Below are 22,531 nucleotides of genomic sequence, written 5' to 3'. Positions count from 1 at the left end.
TCATATTGTCTATGTGAGATTTCCTTAGGTTTCTACACTTGTTTTTTGTTAATGTTACCAGACTGCTCAGGTGCTTGCTTGTGCATTTTGGGGGTTTTGGACTCCAGTTGAATGACCCAAGATTGCCACCATTCCCTCCTCCATGCCGCTTGTTTCAGTATGTTGCATTAAAAGCAAGTACACCAAATATTTTCCCCCTGCTCTGTTTGTGGGTGCTGTCCTTGAGTCAGCGTGAGTGGGAGGAGGGATGAGCTCAGTGGCTGTGGGTTGACAGGGAGGTGCCCCTAAAGCAGTTTCATGACTCAGTTATGACCACCACTGTAATAAAAAAAAAAAAAAAAAATAAAAAAACTGAGAAAATCGTGAATTTAGAGAACCAGCCCGGGCATGACTACTGCTTTTGGCAAGTTGCTGCCTGCTGCACATGACCCCAGCATTGCAGCTGGAGGCTGCACCAAGGGCAGACGTGGAGATGGACATCTCAGTGCAGCAGGCATCAGTTTTGCTGCAGGATGGTAGGTGTAAGAGCAGAGCCCAGTTCCCTGCATATCAGGCATTTTGCCACGGGCCGATGCTGACATGAATCTCCTCAGTCAGTAAATCCTGGTTGCCCTTGGCCAGCCTGGCCTCTGGGACCTCACTTCATCTTTCGAGGCTTTTGCTTGCAACAGCACAGCTTGAAATCGTTGCCTGGCTCTGGATATGCTGCATTAAAAGGTCCCCTGCCAGAGATTAATCCGAGTGCCGGTTCCCCACACGGGATCTGTAGGAGGAAGCTTTCCTCCTGGCTGGCAGAAGTTTGGTCTAACAGTAGYTTTGTTATTCGACTCCCTCTCGTGCTGTTATGTATGTACTTAGAAAGCAATTAGCAATTGTTAGCTACACAAATTACGTGCATCAGGAAATGCTGCCATCCTTTCAGGAAAGCCAGATACTGCTCAGCAGTGTGTAGTGCTGCTCTGCATAGTCCCTCTTTTGTTGTTGCTGTTTGGGGCATTTTATCTATCTATCTATCTATCTATCTATCTATCTATTTATTTATTTATTTATTTATAGGCAGACCAAAGATAATTCTTCAGTTACACTTCAGCACAGAGGATTATTTTAAAACCCATTGACTTGTAACACAAAGAAAGAATGCAACTATCTGTTAAATAGTACCCCATCTTAACAAGTGTGTTACAGTATTTTACATTATTATTTTCTTCTTTTTTTCCATCTCTTTAGCATTCTCTGGATTTTCAACTAATACCAAGTATGACCCATATCAGATTAAAGCAGAAATAGCCAGCCGTCGTGACAGAGTAAGTAATCTTTTTCAATGCTGTAAATATATAAATTGCAGTGGGGGGAGAAGGAAAGGGGTCTTTGTACCTATGCTTTTCCTTAACATTTGCAATTTGAGTGTTGCCTGCATTTTTGAAAATAAGTGCTTTTCTGCTCTGAATTACTGTCCCATTTGAGTGAGGCTATATTTATTGCAATGTATTTGCAATTATATGCATTTATTACTCCGTGACTTGCAGAGTAATGCCTTTTCCATGTTACAAGTGCAAAGATTCTTGTCAAGCCTGTCAGTGAGGTAAACTCAGCCAGGGTTTCAAAAGTGACTTATATTATACAAACTGCCACAAGTAGTAAATACTCTGCAGCCAAATTCTTTCTTGCTTAACTGCAGCTTCGCCCTACGGTCTCTTATTTTTCCATTTACCCATTTCAGTGGGGTTTCACAGATCTAACTGGAGCTCTGCATTTGGCTCTTTCTTTGGAAGTCAGTTCACAGTTCAGAAGGCGCGTTGGCCACGTAGAACTTCTTAGCTGATTTGCCCAGAGCTGTTCTATAGCAAATGCAAAACAAATTGTGCAGGTGTTCTGATAGTGACATACAGTCCTAAATRCAAGTATAGAATGGAGCTGTGATAAGGGAAGTTTAGTTGTCATCTTGAATTCGTCCCATGCTGCCTTAGTGAAGAGTGAAGCTTTGCATGATTGTTCGTAACAAACTGACGTTGTAGTTGTCAACAGCTATAAAAAACAGTTTATAATATTAAGTCTTATTTCTATGTTACATATTTCTTTTTATTAATGATTAAAATGGGGATTGGCATGCCAGGCACTCAGATTGCAAAATAATTGAAAATACTTCTCTTTGCGGGGTGGTGCTCTGTTTTTGTTGTAGTGACCACTTTTTCACATGAGCTCGTCTGAAAATAAATCCTGCTCACCACCCTTCAAAGGCATTTATTCTATCTGTATATGTTTACTACATGCTGACTAGTGTTTGCTTGTTTTGCATGCTCTAAACGTCAGCATATTCCAGACAAGAAAATAAGCTTTATTTATTTTAATAATATTTAAAGAAAGTAAACAAGGTCAGTTATACGGCAGTTTCTCTCTGTCCCTGTGTCTTGCAACAAAATGATCTTCAAGTGCAGAGGATGACCTGTTCAACTGAATGTATGCATATACATTGAGCTGTTATAGGTAATACAATAAAAAGTGCAATATAAAGTTTTTTTGTGTGCATGCTCCTAGTGATGTGTTTTGTTCGTACCACTCTTGGTGAGTGTTGAAAGAGTTGGTGAGGAGAAGGGAACTTCTTGGATGATGTTGTTCTTGCCTCCTCCTTGATGTGCTTGGGTGGTTTTGGGTGCCTTGTGGCCCCAAGGGATTTCAGTGCTCTCTGAACTGCCTGGAATCAGTACAACCATTTTAGCCCAAATCCCCCCTTCAATAGAAAATCTCCCCTAGCTGTTTGTGGTTTGTGGCTCTCAGTGATTTTGGTCTAATCTGGGCTGCAAACCATTAGCTGATGTCGGAAACTGAGCAAGTAAAGAAGTGKTTTTTTGTTTKTTTATTTTTGTTTTGTTTTTACCAATTATGAAAAACTAATGTTGACTAAAAATAGAATKTTAATATTTTGAAACTTAATGTTTAAAATTATCCTAGCCATGACTAAGATCTGGGGTTTTTGTTGTGAATAGCTGGAGGACTTCCGTATCATGATGTGGACAATCTATCTGGGTAATTTAAAATTTTGATCAAAGTCTACATTACACTTGTGAAAATGTAGTAATATAACAATTACAAATTGTTCTGATGCCTGTGCACCTGAGACTGCCTGGTTTCCCGTTCCCTTATAGCCTTGTCTTCTGTGTTGATTTACTGCTTCCAACACAAATATTGAATTTATCCATTGAGATCTCATCTTTAGACTCTTGAGTTACGCATTCTGTCCCAAGGCCCCAGACTCAGACCACTCTGTTTCCTCCCTTCAACTGTAGTCCCTTTGACTCTTCCTCCACCGTTATTGGTGGAGTTGCCTATCAGTTTGAAAAAGTTGCCTACTAGTTGCCTATCAGTTTGAAAAAGCTGTTTTCTTTGGAAGGGCAGATCATTCATGGTGCTTAATGTGCTCTTCTAAGGTGGACCTAATCTATCCGTGTGATTGCTTTCTCAAATATATATATATATTTATTTTTAGATTTTGCTTCTTTGTCACTTTGGATTTATGTTGGCCAGTTGTTTCAAGGTAACTGGGTTGGAATAGAAGGGAATAATAGGAAAAATACGTAGGAAATCAGGTTGAACAAAGCCATTTCTGTTGGCATGGATTCTTCTCCCCCTCTCCCAAAATGAAAAAAAAAGAAAAAAAAAAAAAAGGACTTCTTTTTTTTTTAAACTGGCTGAAGAATAAAAGACAGTAGAGACCTGTTGGTCTGTTTCAAGGGGAGTAGCTTGAAGCTTGCTGGCTGTTAGCATAAGCTATTGGAGATAGAAAAGCAATTGAACAGATGAAGAAAGTGATACTTCTGAAAGCTGGATGTATTTTTTTTTGATTAGATCTTGCGATATTGCAGAAAGTCTTCTGTTATTTTAATGCAAGTTTTAAAGCAAAGGAAAAATACTTAAGATTATCACTTCCAATTTTGAGAATTATCCGGTTAATTTAAGGTTTTGTATTTGAATAGGATTTCTAATTAGAAAATCTGTTACATATTATCATTTTAAACTATTTTGTTATATTTAGCTTTCTAGGCTAAAACGAGAACTGGCACAGATGAAACAAGAGCTCCAATACAAGGAAAAAGGAGTGGAAACTCTGCAAGAGTAAGCTATGGGTTTGTGGGAAGATTGTGGGAAATTTTTTTCTTTCTTTTATTTGTTCTTCTTGGAATGACTCTCTTAGTTAAATACTAAAAAAAAAAAAAAAGAAAGTTGAAATTTTTTTTCAATTGTTTTGCTTCAGAGCTCCTGCTATGATAGAGCTGCAAGGTGAGAACAGTRTGAAATGGTGGAAGCAGCACTGGGCATAGTTAATTGGAGTGATGATTTCATAAATCCTTTTACTCTGCCTGGAAGTTGCATTCAGGTGGAATCCAATTTTTAAAATATTTCCCAAACGTTTCTCTGAAGCTGTCTGGTATCTGGAGCACAGCTGGAACCATCCTGCAGTGAAGTAGTGTGCGTGTGTGTGTGTGTGTGTGTGTGCGTATCCGCCTGTGTGTGTGTTTGCCTCAGCGAGTGTTTGTACGACTAGAGGGGTGTGTGTGTGTGTGTGTGTGTGTGTGTGTGTGTGTGTGTGTGTGCGTACACCTTGGTTTGTGTGTCGCTTGGCCTGTGTGCGTGTGCCTCAGCCTGTGTGTGTGTGTACTTTAGGGTGTGTGTGTACCTCGGCCTGTGTGTGTGTGTGTGTGTGTGTGTGTGTGTGTGTGTGTACCTTGGTGTGTGTGCACCTTGGTTTGTGTGTACCTCAGGGTGTGTGTGTGCCTTGGCCTGTGTGTGTGTGCCTGGGTTTGTGTGTACCTCAACCTGTGTGCGTGTGCCTCAGCCTGTGTGTGTGTGTGTGTGTGTGTGTGTGCGCCTCAGCCTCTGTGTGTGTGTGTGTGTGTGTGTGTGTGTTTGTGTGTGTTTGTGTGTGTGCGCCTCAGCCTGTGCCTACCCGGGTGTTGCAGCTGAGTTGAGTGTTTCTCCCAGCAGTTTCTCCCAGCTGGACACCACACCCCTACTTTCTCCTGTAACCTCACGACCTTCTGCTTCTGCACCACATAGTGGATTTGTGCATGTGCAACATGTCTGAGTATTGCTCCTTCTCTAAAACAATAATTTCTGTTTGATTGACCGTTTGACATCTCAGGCATTCTTGGGCATCCCCTTGCTACCTTTTTTGAGCTTTAAGTCTGAGTAGTTTCTTCTTTCTTGCCCTTGGTCGAAATTATTTATCAACTGCAGTTTTCAAGGAACTGCCAAATTGGAAATGGCATGTGTCCTGTTCAGCAGTTTTAAAGACACACTMTGCCCTCTATTTTAAATACCTGCCAAAAACAATATTAGGAGTCATCACCCTTTGGGCTTTACCTCTGACAGGCTGTTTGAAACRCTGGAGACACCAGCGTGATGAGCAGCTATCAGAAACTGCTGCCCTGAGACGGGGTCCAGTCCTCAGACAAGAGGCTAATTTTAGTTTGAGAGTGGCTGGATTACTCAGGATTTCCATTTTTATACGTTGCTGTCAGATTCTTACTCCTTCCTTTTGCATTGAAATTTTCCACGTACAGTGTCTGCCTTGGACTGTGTTTTGTTTTTCTTCTTGTTTTAGTAGAAAGGCTTAGCCATCTTTGAGGGGAAAAAATAATACAGACAAATGGGAGGGAGAACTGAGTCTTTATAATAGCTCCCTGCTCCTCCAAAACGGTCGGAATTTCAGTTTTTGCAGGTTTATTCAGGGTTGTATTTCCTACAGCGTCATCCAGATTTGGCGAACGTGTGACAGGCCYGTGAGCAGACTTTGCCCTCCAGAGACTTTGGGGAGCTCCGCGATTAATGGTGGCGAAGATCCCGCCTCCGGCAGCCGCTTTCCTGGGTCCTTGGCTCCGAGGCACAGCCGCTCCTGGGGACGTCCCGAGGCCTCGGGGTMCCAGGGGAAGGAAGGGGCCTCGCTGGGACGCAGAGCGAGGAGCCGTTCCCTCGCTGCCGCGCTCTCCTATTGCTCGCAGGCAGGGATCGGGGAGGAAGAAGGCGTTTAACAGCAAAGGAAACGGAAACTTGGCCTCTTGGCTGCCAGAGCAGGGGGATGACAAGTGAGGAAGGGGGGTGGATGCAGGAGTGGCTAAACAGATTGAAAGCACAGGGGATACGAGACGGAGGAAAAACTGAACCACACACTTACGCTTTGTGAGKGGAGGGAGGAGAGCCTTAAATATTTGAAAACGTAGGGGAAAAGAGGGGAACACGGAAGCTGCATGCAGGGTCAGAACTATTTTAAATGTGTTCATAGACTGTCCGTCCAGGAAACATCTCCCATAGAAGTACCTACATTATTCGTAATTCCTCTGTGTATTTTTAGGTATTCATGTTTAATTAGTCCTTTCTGTGCATATAAAGGTTTAGTCTCTGGCAGGATCCTTCTGATTTTGCTTAATAGAAGGAAGATTCATGTTAACTTTGTGGCTTTCAAAACCACAGCTTTATGAAGGGAAGAAGAAAATTCATTGACAACAAAATATTATTAATCGTGTCAGATACTTAGGTCAGTTTGGGTTGTCAGCAGTACTGACAAAGTCAGATATTGCTGGCARTAGAAACTTTTCTGCCTCTTAAACAGTTCTCGATTCATGAGTTGAACACCAGTGTGATGTCCAGGAATGCGAATATGCGGGTAACTGGACAAAAATCTGGTTGAAATTAAATAATTTCCTTTTCCTGAAATGCCACCTTGTACCTGGCAAACACTATAATGAGCAGTTGTGTAGGAGGCAATTTCTGGTTTAATATTTGGGTGGAATCTGTGTTCTTAACATTAATGTGACCTTCAGATAAAACCACATATTATCTCTATTACTAAGCTTTTAATGAATTGGATTGGTTGTTTTACTGTGCTTTTTTTCTGATCTTTGCAGAATTTTGACCCAGCAGTAAAAATGAGTGAAGACTCCAGTAATCATCTTAAAAAAACGATGAGAAGTTTAGCTCGTGTGACCTTTAGGTCCTTTGTGGTTCTAGAAACAGAAATGTTAAAGGTTCTTATTTTCTTATGCAACAGAGGGAGGCTTGTTTTTAAGCAGTAAGCTGAGATTCTGACTTGCTTTACATTGTCTCCAAAAAAGCAGGAGCTGTCGGGAAAAAACAAGCAAACCAAAACTGTGGAAACCCAGCCTAGAGTTCCTCCTAAATATTTTGAACTGCACAATAAAACCACAAGAGTTTCATTCAAGGCATATTGGTTTTTCTTTTTATTGCTTTAATATTTTAATTTTAATGGAAGTAGTATGCTGCGAGTGGAATTTTACTGGTTCTGCTTAACTGGCAGAACATGCTGAGTGAAGAGGACAACAAAGTTTTTGTTTGTGTAGTTTGAGCTGTAGTGTAGTTCAAGCACTTCCATTCCTGGTTTTGTATTTTAGTGTTTTCAGAATTGGGCATTTTGTATTTTTATTCCCTTCATTACACTACAGTGCAAGGATTTCTTTGATAAGCTTTTAGAGAGAATCCTGAGCAGATTTGTGGTGGTTTTAGAAGATAGCACACGTCAACTTTATAGTTAGGTACTTTCTTTTCAAGCTGGCTGTTTATTTTTTTCCCTCTGCTAAGAGAAAGTGGTAGATTTCTGCCTAATCATATCTGTGGAATGTGAACAAAATATTTTGGGAAGTCTGTATTTTACTTTTGGTCAAAATTAAGTTATTTTCTACGCCAAGAATTGACTGCACCTTATTTTTCCTTTTTTTTACCGATGCTCGTAGCTTACTGTTACACCTATGTTCAAACTTCAGTTGTTTTCAATATTATAAATAGCTTGAGCATTCTCACTGTGTTTGTGTCCCGTAACTTCTCTTTTTGCATCTTTTTATAGACAGATGTTCTTTGTGATGAGTGATGCTCCTGCTATGTTTACTTTTCCTCTAACCTCTTCCTGAAGATGTTATTTCTTAGCATTGTTATGGTTATGCACCATAGTGTTGCATGTGCCCTTTTTTTYTGAGCAGTAGAGAAATGGTTATTTTCATATTTTGACAGGATTTAAATTTAACAGGAAAAACACTGTTTTCACTAATTGCTGTGAGCAGCTTGTTAAATCTATAGTCACTTATTATAAATCCAAACCCAAATGATTCTTCTATAAGGTACTTTAGACTCTGTTCCCGCTCTTTATTTCTGAGGGTGATCCAGGTTTGTGAGGGTGATCAACAGGCACCAACCTGTTGATATTTAGTATAGTAAATAGTTGGAAAAAAAATTACGTRTTGATTCAGCAGTTACTGAAGATGCTGGATTTTTGGAGTAGTTAAGATGGGCTCTTTATAAATGGATGTCCCTTTTAAGATGGGAAAGATTTTGATATTAAGATGGGAACAGTAGCAGTACTTTGGCTACATTTGCTAGAAAAAAAATCTTCAGAGATGCCCAATAGACTGTGGAATGACCAAGAAAATTTTAGAATGCAATTTAGACCTTTAAAAAAATCTTCCTGAGAAAAAGGATTGCCTTCTGTAGGAAGTTTTAAAACGCGACCAGGCGTAACTCCTGGAAGTCTTGTTGCAACACACRGTGGTGGAGCAGTGGAGCAGGCTGCCCGGGGTAGTGCTGGGATCCCTGGRGTCCCTGGCAGTGCTCAAGACACAGGCAAATGAGGCACCTGGGGACATGATTTAACAGGCAGGGGGTAGAGGGGCTCGCGGTTGGACTCCATGGTCTCAAAGGTCTTTTCCAACCATAAGGGTGCTAGAAGTGCTATATTCCAACCATAAGTGCTGCATAGAAAATGTGATGGCTAATGTCTTTATCTTCTGGTTTAGTACGTGTAGGCTGGCTTTAGGTTAACTTTATCTCTATTGCAAAATGTAACCCACAGATATTACCTGTAGTAAGCGAGCTCTGTGTTGGCACATTAAAACCAGGAAATTTGCTGATTTTGCAGAACCTGAGTGGGTTGCTTTGCTTTGCACTGCATTGCTGTGTTTATTGTCTTCCTTGCAGTCTTGAGTGTTTTGGACACTCAATGCTGCACTAATTAAAAGTAGAGAATCATTTGAATCATTTTGTTTCTGAAAGCAAAGTGGTACACGAGTAAATGAGAGGTCTTAAAAGATTCTGATACTCCTTTTACCTCTGCAAAAGTTTCTGAACTTGTCTTATTTTTTCCAACAGGATTGATCGTAAAATGTCAAGTGCTCATACAAATTACAGGCTAGATGAAGCACAAGCTATAATGAGTGAGCTTCGAACAATCAAGAAAGCTATATGCACAGGTGAAAAAGAAAGGCAGGACCTTATGCAGGTAAGAAGTAGTCGGCTCAGCAAATAGCTGCCATGTGCAGTGTGATTGCTTTGGGGCTATCAAGTTTAAATGTGTGGAGTGGCCTAATTTGGTTGTGGTGCCTTTCATATTTTTGCCCTAGATTACACTCTCTGTACATTTGGATAAATATCTTTTTTAAATATTGCTTTCCACTGCTGATAACTATATTAAAGACTTTWACAGGGTAATTAGGCTGCATTTTTTTAAAAAAAGTCTTTAATCAATTTTACAATGTTTGCTTTCAGTTTTTCATGTCCTCCTTTGTCCTGTATAATGAAGTAGGACTGAGGCAGTCACATGCTAAAACATTTATCAGTTTGTGAGTGTGTGTTTTTCCTTTGGTAAGTTCTCATAAAACTATGCAGGAAATCTTTTGCTCCTGCTGATGCAGAATCTGCTGATACTTCCCCCACCCAGCAGCTGCTGGGGGTTGTGCCATGTTGTACTAAGCTGCGTAACTAGATTGACCCTCACAAGATTCCCTGAAAACACCATATCTCTACGTCACTGCCATTACATATTGCCTTCTACTTTGGCAGTTCTCCTTTTCGCCACAAACTCTCCTCCTAAGTATCCATATCCAGGCACAAGTTAATTTAAACACAGTTTCAAATGTCCTCTCRACCCTAACCCTACCACCTCTCCTGGGAGAGGGTTAAATGCATTAAGTTCAGTATGTGCAGACACCATCATGCACAGTTCAGATTTGAAACTAATGATTTTTTAATTGGAGCATGAAGATTAAGGAAAGAGAGAGATGCCCGAGCTGCATTCAGCTTTTGAGTGGATTCTGCACCCTGCTCTGGGTTGTCTGTCGCCGTGTCTGCGTTGTCAACACGAGTGGAGTTCGGTGTTGGAGCGGAGTCACCACAGGGGCTGCAGGCCGGACTCCCCCAGAAAGGCTGCACAGGGGCAGTAAGGATCGTTCTCAGTGCTGAAATTGTTATATGACAAAAGACATCACCTTGGTTGCCCAAGTTTTGGGACCCTCCTAAACTATTACTGCTATTAATACTTCTACTCAAGCACGTTTTTCCTTTTTCTCAGCAATAGTTTTTTGTGGCAACTTTTTTTTTTTTCTTTTTTCTTATATGATGTGGGTTGCTTGCAATCTACATATAATGAGTTTCCATAGTTATACGATTATTCAATTTTCAAAGTATTACCCAAAGGTCAGCTGATGGACCACAAATCCTTGTTCAAGTAGACAGAACACTTAAGTCACTACTTGAAGTTTCTGCTTTGGCAACTTCTAACATACTTGATATTTTATGTTGGCCAAGTTTTAAAATGGTTCTCAGTCTTCCACATGCTTAGCTAGCAAGAGATGATTAGAAAGGCAGTTCTTCAAGGATATAGTGACGCACGTTTTGGGAAACAGAGTGGTAATTTAAAGACTTGTGTGTGAGATCTTGGAGCTGCTTAACTGCTGGCCTTGTTTGGATTCTCCCAACATTTTTTTTTCCTTTTCCTTGCATTTTCAGTCTTCAGTAGCACTGTATCCAACTGAAAACCTTGAGATGCTGTGAAAATTGCATCTGCTAAAGCAATTTGCAGTGTCTTTTATATGCAGTGTTGAGAGAGGTAGAAATCTAGACTCAAGCTATGCAGCATCATGGATGTTGCATTCTGGCGATACCAGAATGTGGAGGTCACACAAAAGTGAAAATGAAAAGTGTTGTGGTCATAGTTGTTAAATCTGTAGGACGTCCAGGAAATAGTGGTCTAGAAGGAACAGTTTTTAATGCTGATGTGTTATGATAGCAGACAAGTGCTAGCAGATACATAGTCAAGGAGAATCTGGGAAATAACTGCTCCGTGCAAGCCTGGAGTACCCCGAATTCTCTCTCAATTGAAGTAAGGGACCAAGCAGTGTAGTTTAAAAGAGCTGGAGTTGCCACAGCTGTGAACTTCAGCCAGCTTACATTTATTGTGCTCTGTTAAAATACCGAGCTTTGTGCCTTTTTTTTTAACTGTGACCAAAACAAATAAAAAAAGATTTTCATGCCTCCTCAAAGCTATCTGGAGCGAACTTGTGCTTAGCCATTTTATTTTTCATATTGTTAATTGCTCTTATGGATTTATTTAGTATTGTTGAACAAGTGAAAGTCTGTTTTAAAAATTCCCCTGCTGAGTTTGGAATTTCATTATTTCCTGTACTGTCAATTTTGGAATTGGTTTGTCCTTGAAAGTGCTACATTTAAAAACTATTGTTGGTAAGACAAACTTTCTTGGGAAAACTTTTCTTTTTCTGACAGCTGAATTTATAGAGGGGTTGGAAGTATTGTGTAAACAGCTGGGATTTTATTTCAGAGAAAGGAAGTAGAAAATTTCTTACTACTTCTTAATTTATATCTTGGCCAGGGTAGCAAGAGAACTAAACATAGCAGAAGTGACTCAGTCCTGTGTAGGTGCTTGGAAAATTGTAGCTGTCTTAGAAATATGATAATTGGATAGAGTTGTGTGGGAGAGAAGGCTGAGAGGGGAAGGAAAGGGTGGTCAGATTTAAACTGGGTGCTGTGGTTACAAGTATGGCCAAACACGCGGTCAGGGCTCCAAAAAAAAAAAAAAAAAAAAAAAAAAGGCCTAGCCTTTTTAGCCTTTTTATATAAGGTTTGAACAATCAAGGTGTGTGGTCAGGTCCTGCAAGCAGCATCCCGCCTCTCTCTCTCTCTCTCTCTCTCTCTCTCTCTCTCTCTCTCTCTCTCTCTCTCTCTCTCTCTCTCTCTTTCTCTTTCTCTTTCTCTTTCTCTTTCTCTTTCTCTCTTTTCTTTCCTATCGCTTTCATGCTCTTGTTTCTGTTATGAACTTGCCTTCAAAACTTCATCCTTATGAAGCACTAGAAATACTTGCTTGTCTTAGAGATATTTTCTGTTTCTTTTTCTTCTTTCCCTTTCTGCTAGCATCACGTAGGAGCTGTGCACAGAGTGTAGGTGGCAGAGAGCAGCCGGTCAACAACGAGCTGGTGCTCCCTGCTCCCCTCCGGGTACGTTCGGGCTGGCTTCCCTGAAGCYTCAGCTCCGTCCCCAGGCTCACTGTGGCACTCGTCACAGGATTGCCAGGAACAGTCTGTAAGCCCCAGTACCGTGAGCCTCAGGCCAGAGAGAGATTATCCCCTTGGCTCGAGCGAATCCCTCTCCCAGCTCTTTTTTAGGTGGGTTGTTCTATCTAAAAGTGCGGCCATTCAGGCTGCAGCTTCCAAGCAGGACTCAGCCCAGCTCCCACAGCTGAGGGCAGCCGGGTGCCTCACATCCGCCAGGGAGGTGCTGGAGGGCGGCAGTTGTGCGTGGAGCAGCTCGAACACGGGCAGAAGTTGATGTGTTGGGTTCTGGCATCAAGGTCTTCGCTGTTGCCTACACTTATGGCCTGTGCATGGTAGCCAAAGGCTCCAGGTGGGATGTAGCTGCCTTGCCTGAAACCCCAGGSTTTCCCAGTCCACAGGTTTGTTCTCATATCAGTGAGCTCTGCTTTCTTGGGAAGGCCATATTAGACACCTGATGTTCGAGTAGTCAGGATTTGAAACAAGGGATTATTGCCATGTCACAGACCCGCTAGGAATCTATGTTGATCCTCCATGGAGCTGACAGAACTGGAAGCTTTCCAGTGAGTCTTGAGCAAGAACATTTTTCTGACTCTGGTTTTCAGGCTTCATAAAGTGAAAGACTCTCTGTTTTTCCTCATCTTCAACATAGCTTTTTTTGTTTGTTTTTTTTTTTTATGTTGTGTTACTTTATGTTATTTTGCCAGCAAGCCTTCCAAGGGTAAAGGGACACTGGTGAGGGATTTCCTGACACTATAAGGGAAATTGGATGCTGCGTTCTTGACACTGAGAACAAGCCAAGGCGCGTGCCCTCGGTACGAGGATGGCGCAGTTGGGCTCGGAGGCAGCAGCAGAGCTGGCTTCCCCCGGGCCCCGAGCCAGGCTGAGCTTTGCCACGCAGGTGGCTGGCGTTGCTTGCTGCTTTCGTCTGGCCCTGCCACTGTTYGAGGCCCTCCAGCGGGATCTGAGGAGGCCTCCGAGGCGCCATCCTCGTCTTCAAGGTGCCCTCACGATTCCTGAGGGCAGCGGCGGGTTGCTCCGTGCCCATGCTCCACTCCATATGTGTACTGCAAGGAAAGGCACCGTCCCCGTGTGCTCCTGTTGCCCCTCCACAGGCTTGGCCATAGCCTGACCACTTAGGGAGTAACCAGACCTTACTGCAGGTCATCAGTTACCGTCAGCCATTGGGTTCTTCAGGGCCAGCAGTCACAGTTTTGAGTGGTTTCAATAGTATCAATTTAGTATCAGTTTCAACTAGTATCAATTTCTGTATTGTAGACCCTTGAGGCCAACCACTTTGAGTTTTTTTGTCTGTTTTTAGAAGCAAATGGCTTGCTTAGGTTATGATTAGTGATAATCAGAATTCAATTTCTGATGAATGCTTCTCACATAATTTCATTGTATGTCTTGTTTTTTCAGACCCTAGGAGCAGAATTTAACAGTATTCTTTAGAAAGCTTTTCTTGACATCTTGCAGTGTTGAGTGCTTAAGTCACAAATGACGAGCTACACACTGGTTTTGTCACAAATACTAAATGAGCTGGAATTACTTTTTGAAAACTAGAAAATACAGAATCAGAAAATAAGTCTGATAAAAATAATTCTATATTTCTGAGGGATTTTAAAGGGAGTTTTAAAAGCCTATCAGCCAAATTCTTCACTTAAATACTGCCCAAGGTCTCTGCTTCACTCTCACAATTTGTGTCATTCCCTAAACATCTTAGAGATGTCCTTTGCTTAACCCAAAGTATAAAATATCTCTAGTATGTGAACCTTGGGCAAGAGAGCACTAAGGTGAAATCTGCTGTCATAAAAATACATTCAATACAAGGTATTCATCAAGTTGGATGTGATAATGGTGGTAGCTATGGAATGCCAAATGTGCAAAAAATGGCAAAGGGCAGGTGAGTCACATTTGTCTTTCCTATCAACTAACCTGAAAGCTGTCAGCTGCTAGATGTAAAGAGCTGCCTGTAAGGCATACAGCAGCTAAAATCGGGTTCTCTTACTCCTTTGTTGTTGTTGTTTTGGTTTTATTTTGTTTTGTTTTTGTCTGTTCTCTCGTAGAGCCTGGCCAAGCTAACAGATGGCTTCAGGAATAGCTGTTGTATTACGGATTCCCTGCAGGACCTGCAGCACAACTCCAGTTCGCTCAGCGACTCCTGTTTACCTCAACAACACTGCGATGCTTGTTCTCAGACTGACATCACTGGAGAGGTATGTGTCCCAGCGCAAGCGGGGCGCTTGCAGAGGAGAATGCACTGCCTGTGTGCTGCATGGATACAGCGTGATTTCCTGCTTCAGTTTAAGATGTGCTGCATGTTTCGTTCTGTCAGAGCCAAGGTTTTGGAGGTTCAAAGTCCAGGGTTGCTTTTTTACTTAAAGATTTTCAAAGGTTGTGAGCAACGTTCGTGAGCTTCGTGTTTCTCATGGCTCAGGGCTGTTGTGACACACTCGCAAGTTAGAGCCAGGCCCAATTAGCTCCTGGGTTCTGCCTGTCCAACGGAGCACTTTTCTGGTCGTCACTGAGGTTTGTGTCTTGGAAATCAGTCCTTGCAGACTTGTACACAGATCTGTTACGTTCTTGTTRCCAGTTCTCAGACTTAACAATATTTGCAGCAATGCAGGAAGGCAGAAAATACTCATCTCAGAGTTGCAATAGAGACGTGATTGTGCAATAATGAGAGCTGTTAATATTCTGTTAATATTCTGATATTATTTTTTTCTTAAATCTTATTTTCGTCATGCTTGTCATCCTCTTTCATGGTTATCAAATATTTAGGACAGGCCTCTCTTCCTTTCCTTTGTCCAAGACAAGGGAACTGTTCAAGCTCCAAAAAATTTTTTGTAAGAACTGGTGGAATTTCTGATCTCATTTGTCATTCTTTTATGCTCAGTTATGACTTTAAAAATGATACTTGAGAACAGCATTCTAGCATGGAAATAATTTTGTATAAATTAAATTTTATATTAAAATGATTTTTAAATTTTATATTAAAATGATCAACGTTTGTCTTATGCTATTACTATGGCGGCCTGGCTGTTCTTGAGCAATAAAACATATATTTGCTGCTGTGAATCAGGTTAACAATAGGACAGGAAGACAGCCTGTTTGTACTTTGTATTGGTACTATCACTTGGATGTCGTTTCAGATACTCAGTTCACTAAATTTTTTTTTAAAGTAACTTTAATGCCCTTCATAGGCTTTTACTAGCCCTCTTCTACTCTGTAACTGTCTTATGACTTGACTTATTGTCAAGTTGGAAGACTTCAGAAGGTCGCTACAGTGGAAAAAAAATATGTTTTAAATAAGGCAGCTTTACTAAAACATCTAGGAGAACTTAGCACCCTGGGCTTTATTTCAGTGCATTATATAGCTGGTACCTGCAGGTGTGATTTTTTCAGATGAGCAGTAGAAGTGCTCATTAAATTAAAATTTGCTAGAAGGAAATCGGATTTCCTGGTAAGGATATACATTAAATATCATCCCAAACCAAGTATAATGTGAAAACAACACTTATTGGGTAGAGATATTTGTTAGGAAACACAAATACATCACTGTAGGCCCTGCCTGTGTGCCATAAGATCACATTGCTAGTCCATGTTCAACTTGGTGTCCACCAGGATGTYCAATTCCTTCTCCTAACAGGAGAACAGAAGGATTCCTTCTTTCTAACAGGTGGCCCCCATCATGTCCCATGCGTGGGGTTATTCCTCCCCTGGTGCAAGACTCAGCTCTTCTCTATGTTGAACTTTTGTGKTTCTGTTCTCCTGATTTCTCCAGCYTTATGAGGCCCTTCTGAAGAGGGCCACAACAACCTAGCATAGCAGCCACAGGAGCAAACTCTCAGTCCTGTCATCTAGGTCCCTGGTGTGCAAGTTGAGCAGGATTGTACTCAATATTCGCTTGGGTTTCTGGCCTCCAGCTGGACTTTTTATGACTGATCCCAACATTTTGAGCTCTGCTGTTCGGTGGGTTTTCAGTCTACTTCATGGCCTGCTGATCAGCTGAGCTGTAAGGATGTTGTGGGAGGCAGTTTCAAAAGCCTCMCTGAAGTCAAGGTGGATGACATCCCCTCATCAGCTCTCCTCGTGTACATAAGGGAATTATTCTCCTGAATTATTCGTGAGAGAATGTGAGTGAAGGAGGGGCTTTATTTTTGGAGATGTGATAGTGAAGAGAGTAAACCAGGAGTTTAACAGGATGTGTAGCAGTACAGCACTGCATTTAGGGTGGGCTTTAACTTTTAGGCCCTACACAGCCTTCTGAAGGTGGGATGCCATGAGATGGTGAGAAGCCGCTGTGGAAAGCGGATGGGATCCCCTAGGAGCCRTAACATAAGTGTGTATTCTGTGCCTGCTTCAAACAACATATATCAACAGTTTCAGAATAGTCTTTAAAGTACAGCAATGAGCTAAGTGCTGGGTAGCACTTCAGTGTTTGGTAATCTGAGCGACATTTAAGAAATTTTTCATGAAAAAGCTTTATCCAAGCGATGAAATATTTCATCTAAAATTCATTCTTTTTATATTAACCTTGGTTAAATTGGAAAGCTTTGCTCATGCCTAAGTAGTTATGCTTGTTAACTGTTGATGTAAAAGATTATAATTTATTGAAAAGGCAGATTTATTTATTTTTCATATTTTTCAGCAAAAGATTCGTTTTCTTTCCTGAAAGCTTTAAATGGATTTTGATTATGTTATTACTTAAAACAGCAGCATTTTTTTTAGTGAGGCTAGTAGAGGAGACTAACTTATCCCTTCCTTGTGATAGTGTTTTCTAAAATCTTTTTTCTGCCCCCTCCCTTTTTTTCCTTGTTCTTTCTCCTCCACTCTACAMAAGTTTGGCTTTGATGATAAAACAAGACTTGTAGACAAAGTAAGACTGAACTGGCAATATGAAGAGGCCAAGAAAAGGTGAGTGGACTTAATTTTGATGGGTTTTATTTTTTTATTTCTGATTAAGGTTTTCAAAGTGGAACTGGAACTAGGATCTTGTTGAAATGTGTTTAAGGAGATTGATTTGCTTAGTATTGAGTATTTAAGAGATAGTAAAAGCTTACATAAACAGAAGACTTTATCGTAAGATTATTGTATTTGTTTGCAAAGATAAAGCCAAATGTCAGTCGTGTTCTTCACTCACATAAACACAAAATTGTAGTGGTTTAATTGAACTTTGACAGTTTTTTTCTTTTTCTTCTCAAACCTCAATATAAACAACAGTCTGACCTTACTTTGYCTGACTCTGCCAGTGTATTCACAGTTTTGCATACCTGTGTTCCAGATTCAGTATGTTAAAGTTGTAAATTCAGTGTGAAGGAAGAATAAAAAAATACTGTAAGACAAGTGAAAATATTTCTAGCTGAACAAAAAGGCAGAAATAAAACCCTCCAAACCTTCACATGAGAAACAACTTTGATAAATGTTTTTTTTTTAAATAAATGAACTTGAAATAGGATAATTCTTTGCCGTCTCCAGTCTAATTGCTAATTGCTTAATTATTTCTTCTGTGGATATTAGTCTTGCAGGGTTTTTTTAAGGCTTTATAAGTGTAAACTGTTCTCATGTATTTGCTACATGTACAAGGCAACAGCATAGGTATAGATGACAACTTGTACACAGTAATTTTATACATCCATGATTATTTTAATGTGTGCTAACAGAATAGTTATTAAAATTGGCAGATGCTTAAAAGATCCTGTTATAGCTAACTTTGAAAACCTTAGCTTTCCAGGTTGTATTCTTCAAGCTAGGCTTTTCCTTTCTTGGAAAAAGAAAGTTGTCTTTTTGTCATTCTTGGAAAATTTATGTTCATTTGGATACAGTACAGGCTTAAAAAATACATGCTGCAAGCAGATTGTAGCTAGGCAGCTAAACTTCTCCAGGATTTGTAGCAGGATTGAAAGTCTGTATTGGATCAGACAACTTCTGAAAATGATGCATGGGATAGATCCCTGCCGCTGTGTACTTAGTAAAAGGTAAATAGTAGGGGAGGGAAAAGGCAAACTAGAAATCCATTAACAGGTTGGTTGATCACATGAGTAACCCTGAGCACTCTGCAGTCCAGTGATAACGTAGGGATATATGACAGTCGATTAATTAGGAAATACAGAATTCAATTTTGTCCTGCTTAACTTAGCACAACTTTTGATGATATAAAGATTGTATTGTATGTTTTAGTTAAGTCTTTGTGATCCATATTTTTTCACCTTTTTCAAAAACAAATCTTTTTTTTTTTTTGTGGATTGGCAGAGGGAGAAGATAAGGTTTGGTTTGCTTTGGTTTGGCTTGTTTTAAATAGCAGAAGCATTTCCCAGCTGGAAATGCTGAAACTTTCATATGCAGGGAATGCAGCATTTCTGCRCATCAGAAGCGAGCTGGGTTTTGATGTTAACTGTTGGAGTTAACTGTGTTAACTGTGGAGTTAACTGATGTTAACTGTGGAGTGGAGAAAACGAGGGAGAAAACTAACCCTCCAACCAGACAACAGTAATTACAGTAAAGATGATTTTCTATGCGGGGWAAATGCTCTGAAAATGGTCTGGTATTCAGCAAAAGCAAGCTAGTTGCTTGCAAATAGTAGCCCTGTTTTGCCCAGTGTGTTGCAGGGAAGTAATCAGCTTTCAGCTTTTGAGTGGAACTGCACAAAGCTCATTGCCCCACCAGTTATCTCTGTGGTTGCATTCTTCATTTATCATGCATTCCTTCCCCTTAGCTTGCTGGCATTTCTGTAGAGCTTTTGTCTCTACTAAATATCTTTGTGTTCGTTCTCCCCTTGGCTGCTGAAATCTCTACTGTTAGTGCGCAACGTGGGTGACGGAATGTGCTGCGATGGATTAAAGTCTACAGAGTAGAAAATTAAAATGCTACAGTATATCGCAACTGTAAGACACTGTATTACAACCACTTGCTTGTCAAATGGAATGTGGACATGTATAGTGAATAAGTACAGCAAGAGTAGGCAAAATGTCTTGTTTACTTCAAAAAGCAACACGTCTTTTAATGGAAGGCTTAAAATATGCTGGAGGAGGAGTGTGTGTCTCTTTCCTTAAAGAAAAACAAGGAAAAAATAGCCAGGCTGAAATGCAGACACTGAGAATCTATGCAGGAGATAACACAGCTTTAGATGGGAATAGAATATTTGCCATATGTAGTAAAGAATTCTTTAAAAAACAAAATGCATATGTATAYGGTGTCTTAGAAGGAAAATACAGTGTTGGGTTACGCAAAAGAACTGTCTGGAAGAATTGGGGAGCTGAGACTCAGTGGCTGCATCAAAGTTGGSTAGTTCTTTTAGAATCTCCCTCCTCCTTTTTAGGAGATAATCTGATTTTAATTCCTTCCTCAAAATCTCTCCCTGACAGTGTGGAGTGGTTTGGCCTCTGCATAAATTAAGATAATCACAGAGCCTTTTTTTCTTTAGTTTCCCACTGGAAGGAAGTTGGATAATTTGCCTTTTAATTTTTCCCGTGAGGATCTTCGGAAGTTGTGAGCTAGGGCTTCTGAGGGCTTCAGCACGCTGGGGAAGGCGGCTCCGGTCCCGCGCGCAGCCCGGCGTGCTGCGAGGAGGCGCCTCAGTTGTGCGCGTTACCTCTCCGGCCCCGCTGGAGAGAGCACAGATCAGTTTCCTTCTGTCCTTTCCTCCCATTGTTTTAAAATGTACTCTACTTTATTTCCATGAAATCTTTTCTCTTGGATCTGTCAGTGTGGCCTCCAGAGAAAGGACAGAGGGAGGAYGGGTTTTTTTGAACAGGCAACCCCCAGCTGCCTGGAAAAACACCCGTTTTGGTTTCAGTTGCTGTTTCATTCAGACCACCTCTCATGAACATTTGCACGAGGGAAAGGGTCCCCCTCGAGCACTCCTCTCAATAGACTGTTTCACAGAAAGTAAATTCAAAACCTTTTTTTTCTTTCTTTTTGCTCCAAATAAATCCAAGTTGTGCAGTTCAGGTGAACAGCTACATAAAGTATATTGGCAAGTTGTCTTGAAAAGTCATTGCTGCAGCACCTTCTATGCAGTAAATGCAGTCAGCTGATGAAAAATAATTACTCAAATCAATTTTCAATCATACTTGTAAGAGCAAAGGCAAAAGTGTATCAGTGCACTATCTGCTGATACTGACAAAATGTATTTTTGATGATAGGAACGTTTCATTACTGATAATACASTCAAATATTTTACTGTCAAAATTCATCTTGTGTAGGCAAGTAATTTCCTCATTTCTAGTCAAATTCAGGATTTGTGTGCTTGATTCTAYTTAACTAATCTGTAAATCTGATTTAGGGAAGAGCCAATTTGCCTGATAACACATAAATACCTGGGTTAGGAACGTTGGCAAAACCTAGATCTCCCAGTRTTGTTTTTTCAAACATAAAACTGCTTTTCTGTTTAGAGAGAACTGAGCCACAGTCTTAAGCTGTCTTTTAAATTTTTTATTGTGAGAATTTACTTGTGAATTGAGGAAATACTTGCTCCTCTCCTCYGCTGTTCTTAACAGGCCTTGCAATTTGCCTTTGAAGGTGAATACCTAATTTTACGTGAGAAATGCCAGTGGACTCCAAAGGTTTCATGGAGGTCTTAAGCCAATTTCAGACCTCCTTGTTATTGAAGCAGGCTTCCAAGAAGGCTGGGTATTCTGAAGCACATACTTGTGATGTCTGCCAAAGCCACAGTGGCATATCCTTGCGGGAACAGTCAAAGCAGACACAGTGGAGAAATTTTGTGAGCATTTGGCTCAGTTCCCCAACTTCTTGTTCTTTCCATTTCTTTCTTCCCCATTCCCTAGCTTTCCTCTCTTTTGATGTCAACTATAATCTACTCTGTAAAGGGACCACAAATACCAGAAATTACCCTGTTCTTATAGCCTGCTTCAAGTGTCCTTGACCTGATAACCACTTTTTCCAGGTTTTGCATGTGGTAGAAATTCCCTGTCATGTGAAGTGCCAGAGAGTAGGGTTAGTTTGGTCATAAGCCCTTTCCAGAAAGGGAGTAAAAAAAAAAAAAAAAAAAAAAAAAAAAAGCAAGAAAATAAAAGGTGAGCTGGACTGATTTCTGTCACTGATCTCTTCTGGACTTTGTGTGATCTTAACCACCTTTCTGCAAATCACCATGGCCTTTTTTTTGTCCCAGCCAGTGTTCCCATCCATCAGGTAACAAAGGCCTCAGCAGAAGAGTGTCATGTATGTCACCTAAAATGTATGTCATGTCAGTATGTATGACATGTATGTCACCCAAAATGTATGTCATGTCAGTATGTCACCCAGAAGCCTATGCAGTAAAATGTAGACTTTGTTTTTGTTGTTCTTTAAGATCAGCTTGGGAATGTCAAAGAAAATATGTTAGAAGAATGTGTTTAGGTTAGAAAGACCAGCATGCACAAGTTAGGAAATGCTAGATTCCTGGTTTCCTTAATTTTGCCCTCTTTTGATTCCTTCAGAGTATTTGTTTCCCTCAATACCTGTTTTGTTTGTAATTGGAATAATGGTTTAAACATGGGGCTAATCTGTAATACAAATATATCAAGTAATTCATTCCACACACATACACACAAAACGGATTTCAATTTTATTCTCATTTCCTATGTTGTGTTTTAATAAATAACYGCTTATAAAGCGAAATGCATTTGAGTTGGGTAGCATAACTTCATTGAGTGCCGAGCTCAAATAGCACCCTTGCAGTCTGGAAAGGAGCCTCTGGCTCCTAACAGAATCCTTGAGTTTTCCCAGGTATTTCTGACGAGAGCTGGGCACTTTTGTRTGGAAATCTCCCGGTTCAGGCATGCAGTGAATTCTGAAAATGCGGGGTGTTTTTTCTGTTTGCTTGTCCTGCCTTTTTTTCATGATGTAGTTTGGAGGATGTGCAGCAATTTATTTGTTTCCAACCTCCTCATACTATGTCAACAATATCAGGAAAAATGCGTAATGAAAGTTATATCAATATGGCCACTTCAGAGCAAGTTTGTCATTTCAGAAAGGTATTTATTTAAGATTAAACCTGTGACGAGGTTAAACTTTTGTCCCCCCATTTGCATCCCTCCTGCTCCTGTGCTTTACAGGAGTTGTTATATTCAGTGCTATTAGAAATTTCTGAATATTGAAATAAGCAGCAAGTCGGTCTGTCTACCTAGGAAACCAGTCATTTGATACCACCTACTCGAGTGTGGAATGCGAGTTCCTCAGCACTTGTTATGCAA

At 40.6% G+C, this 22,531-nt stretch overlaps 1 protein-coding gene across 3 annotated transcripts in view; it reads left to right on the top strand.

Moving 5' to 3' along the window:
* WWC3 (WWC family member 3) overlaps positions 1–22,531 on the top strand; it is a 57,205-nt gene that overhangs the window by 5,516 nt on the left and 29,158 nt on the right. For all 3 annotated transcript variants that reach the window (XM_026047140.1, XM_026047132.1, XM_026047122.1), the window contains exons 3-7: positions 1,228–1,304; positions 4,031–4,110; positions 9,148–9,277; positions 14,405–14,554; positions 17,182–17,255. In XM_026047140.1, coding sequence (XP_025902925.1) covers positions 1,228–1,304; positions 4,031–4,110; positions 9,148–9,277; positions 14,405–14,554; positions 17,182–17,255 — 511 coding nt within the window. The remainder of the gene's footprint in view (positions 1–1,227; positions 1,305–4,030; positions 4,111–9,147; positions 9,278–14,404; positions 14,555–17,181; positions 17,256–22,531) is intronic.

The sequence above is a fragment of the Nothoprocta perdicaria genome, unplaced genomic scaffold (genome assembly GCF_003342845.1).
Source record: "Nothoprocta perdicaria isolate Ctin4 unplaced genomic scaffold, notPer1 scaffold_109, whole genome shotgun sequence".
In the NCBI taxonomy this organism is placed as follows: domain Eukaryota; kingdom Metazoa; phylum Chordata; class Aves; order Tinamiformes; family Tinamidae; genus Nothoprocta; species Nothoprocta perdicaria.
Note: the sequence above shows the minus strand (reverse complement) of the source record. Positions and strands in the feature narration are given on the sequence as shown.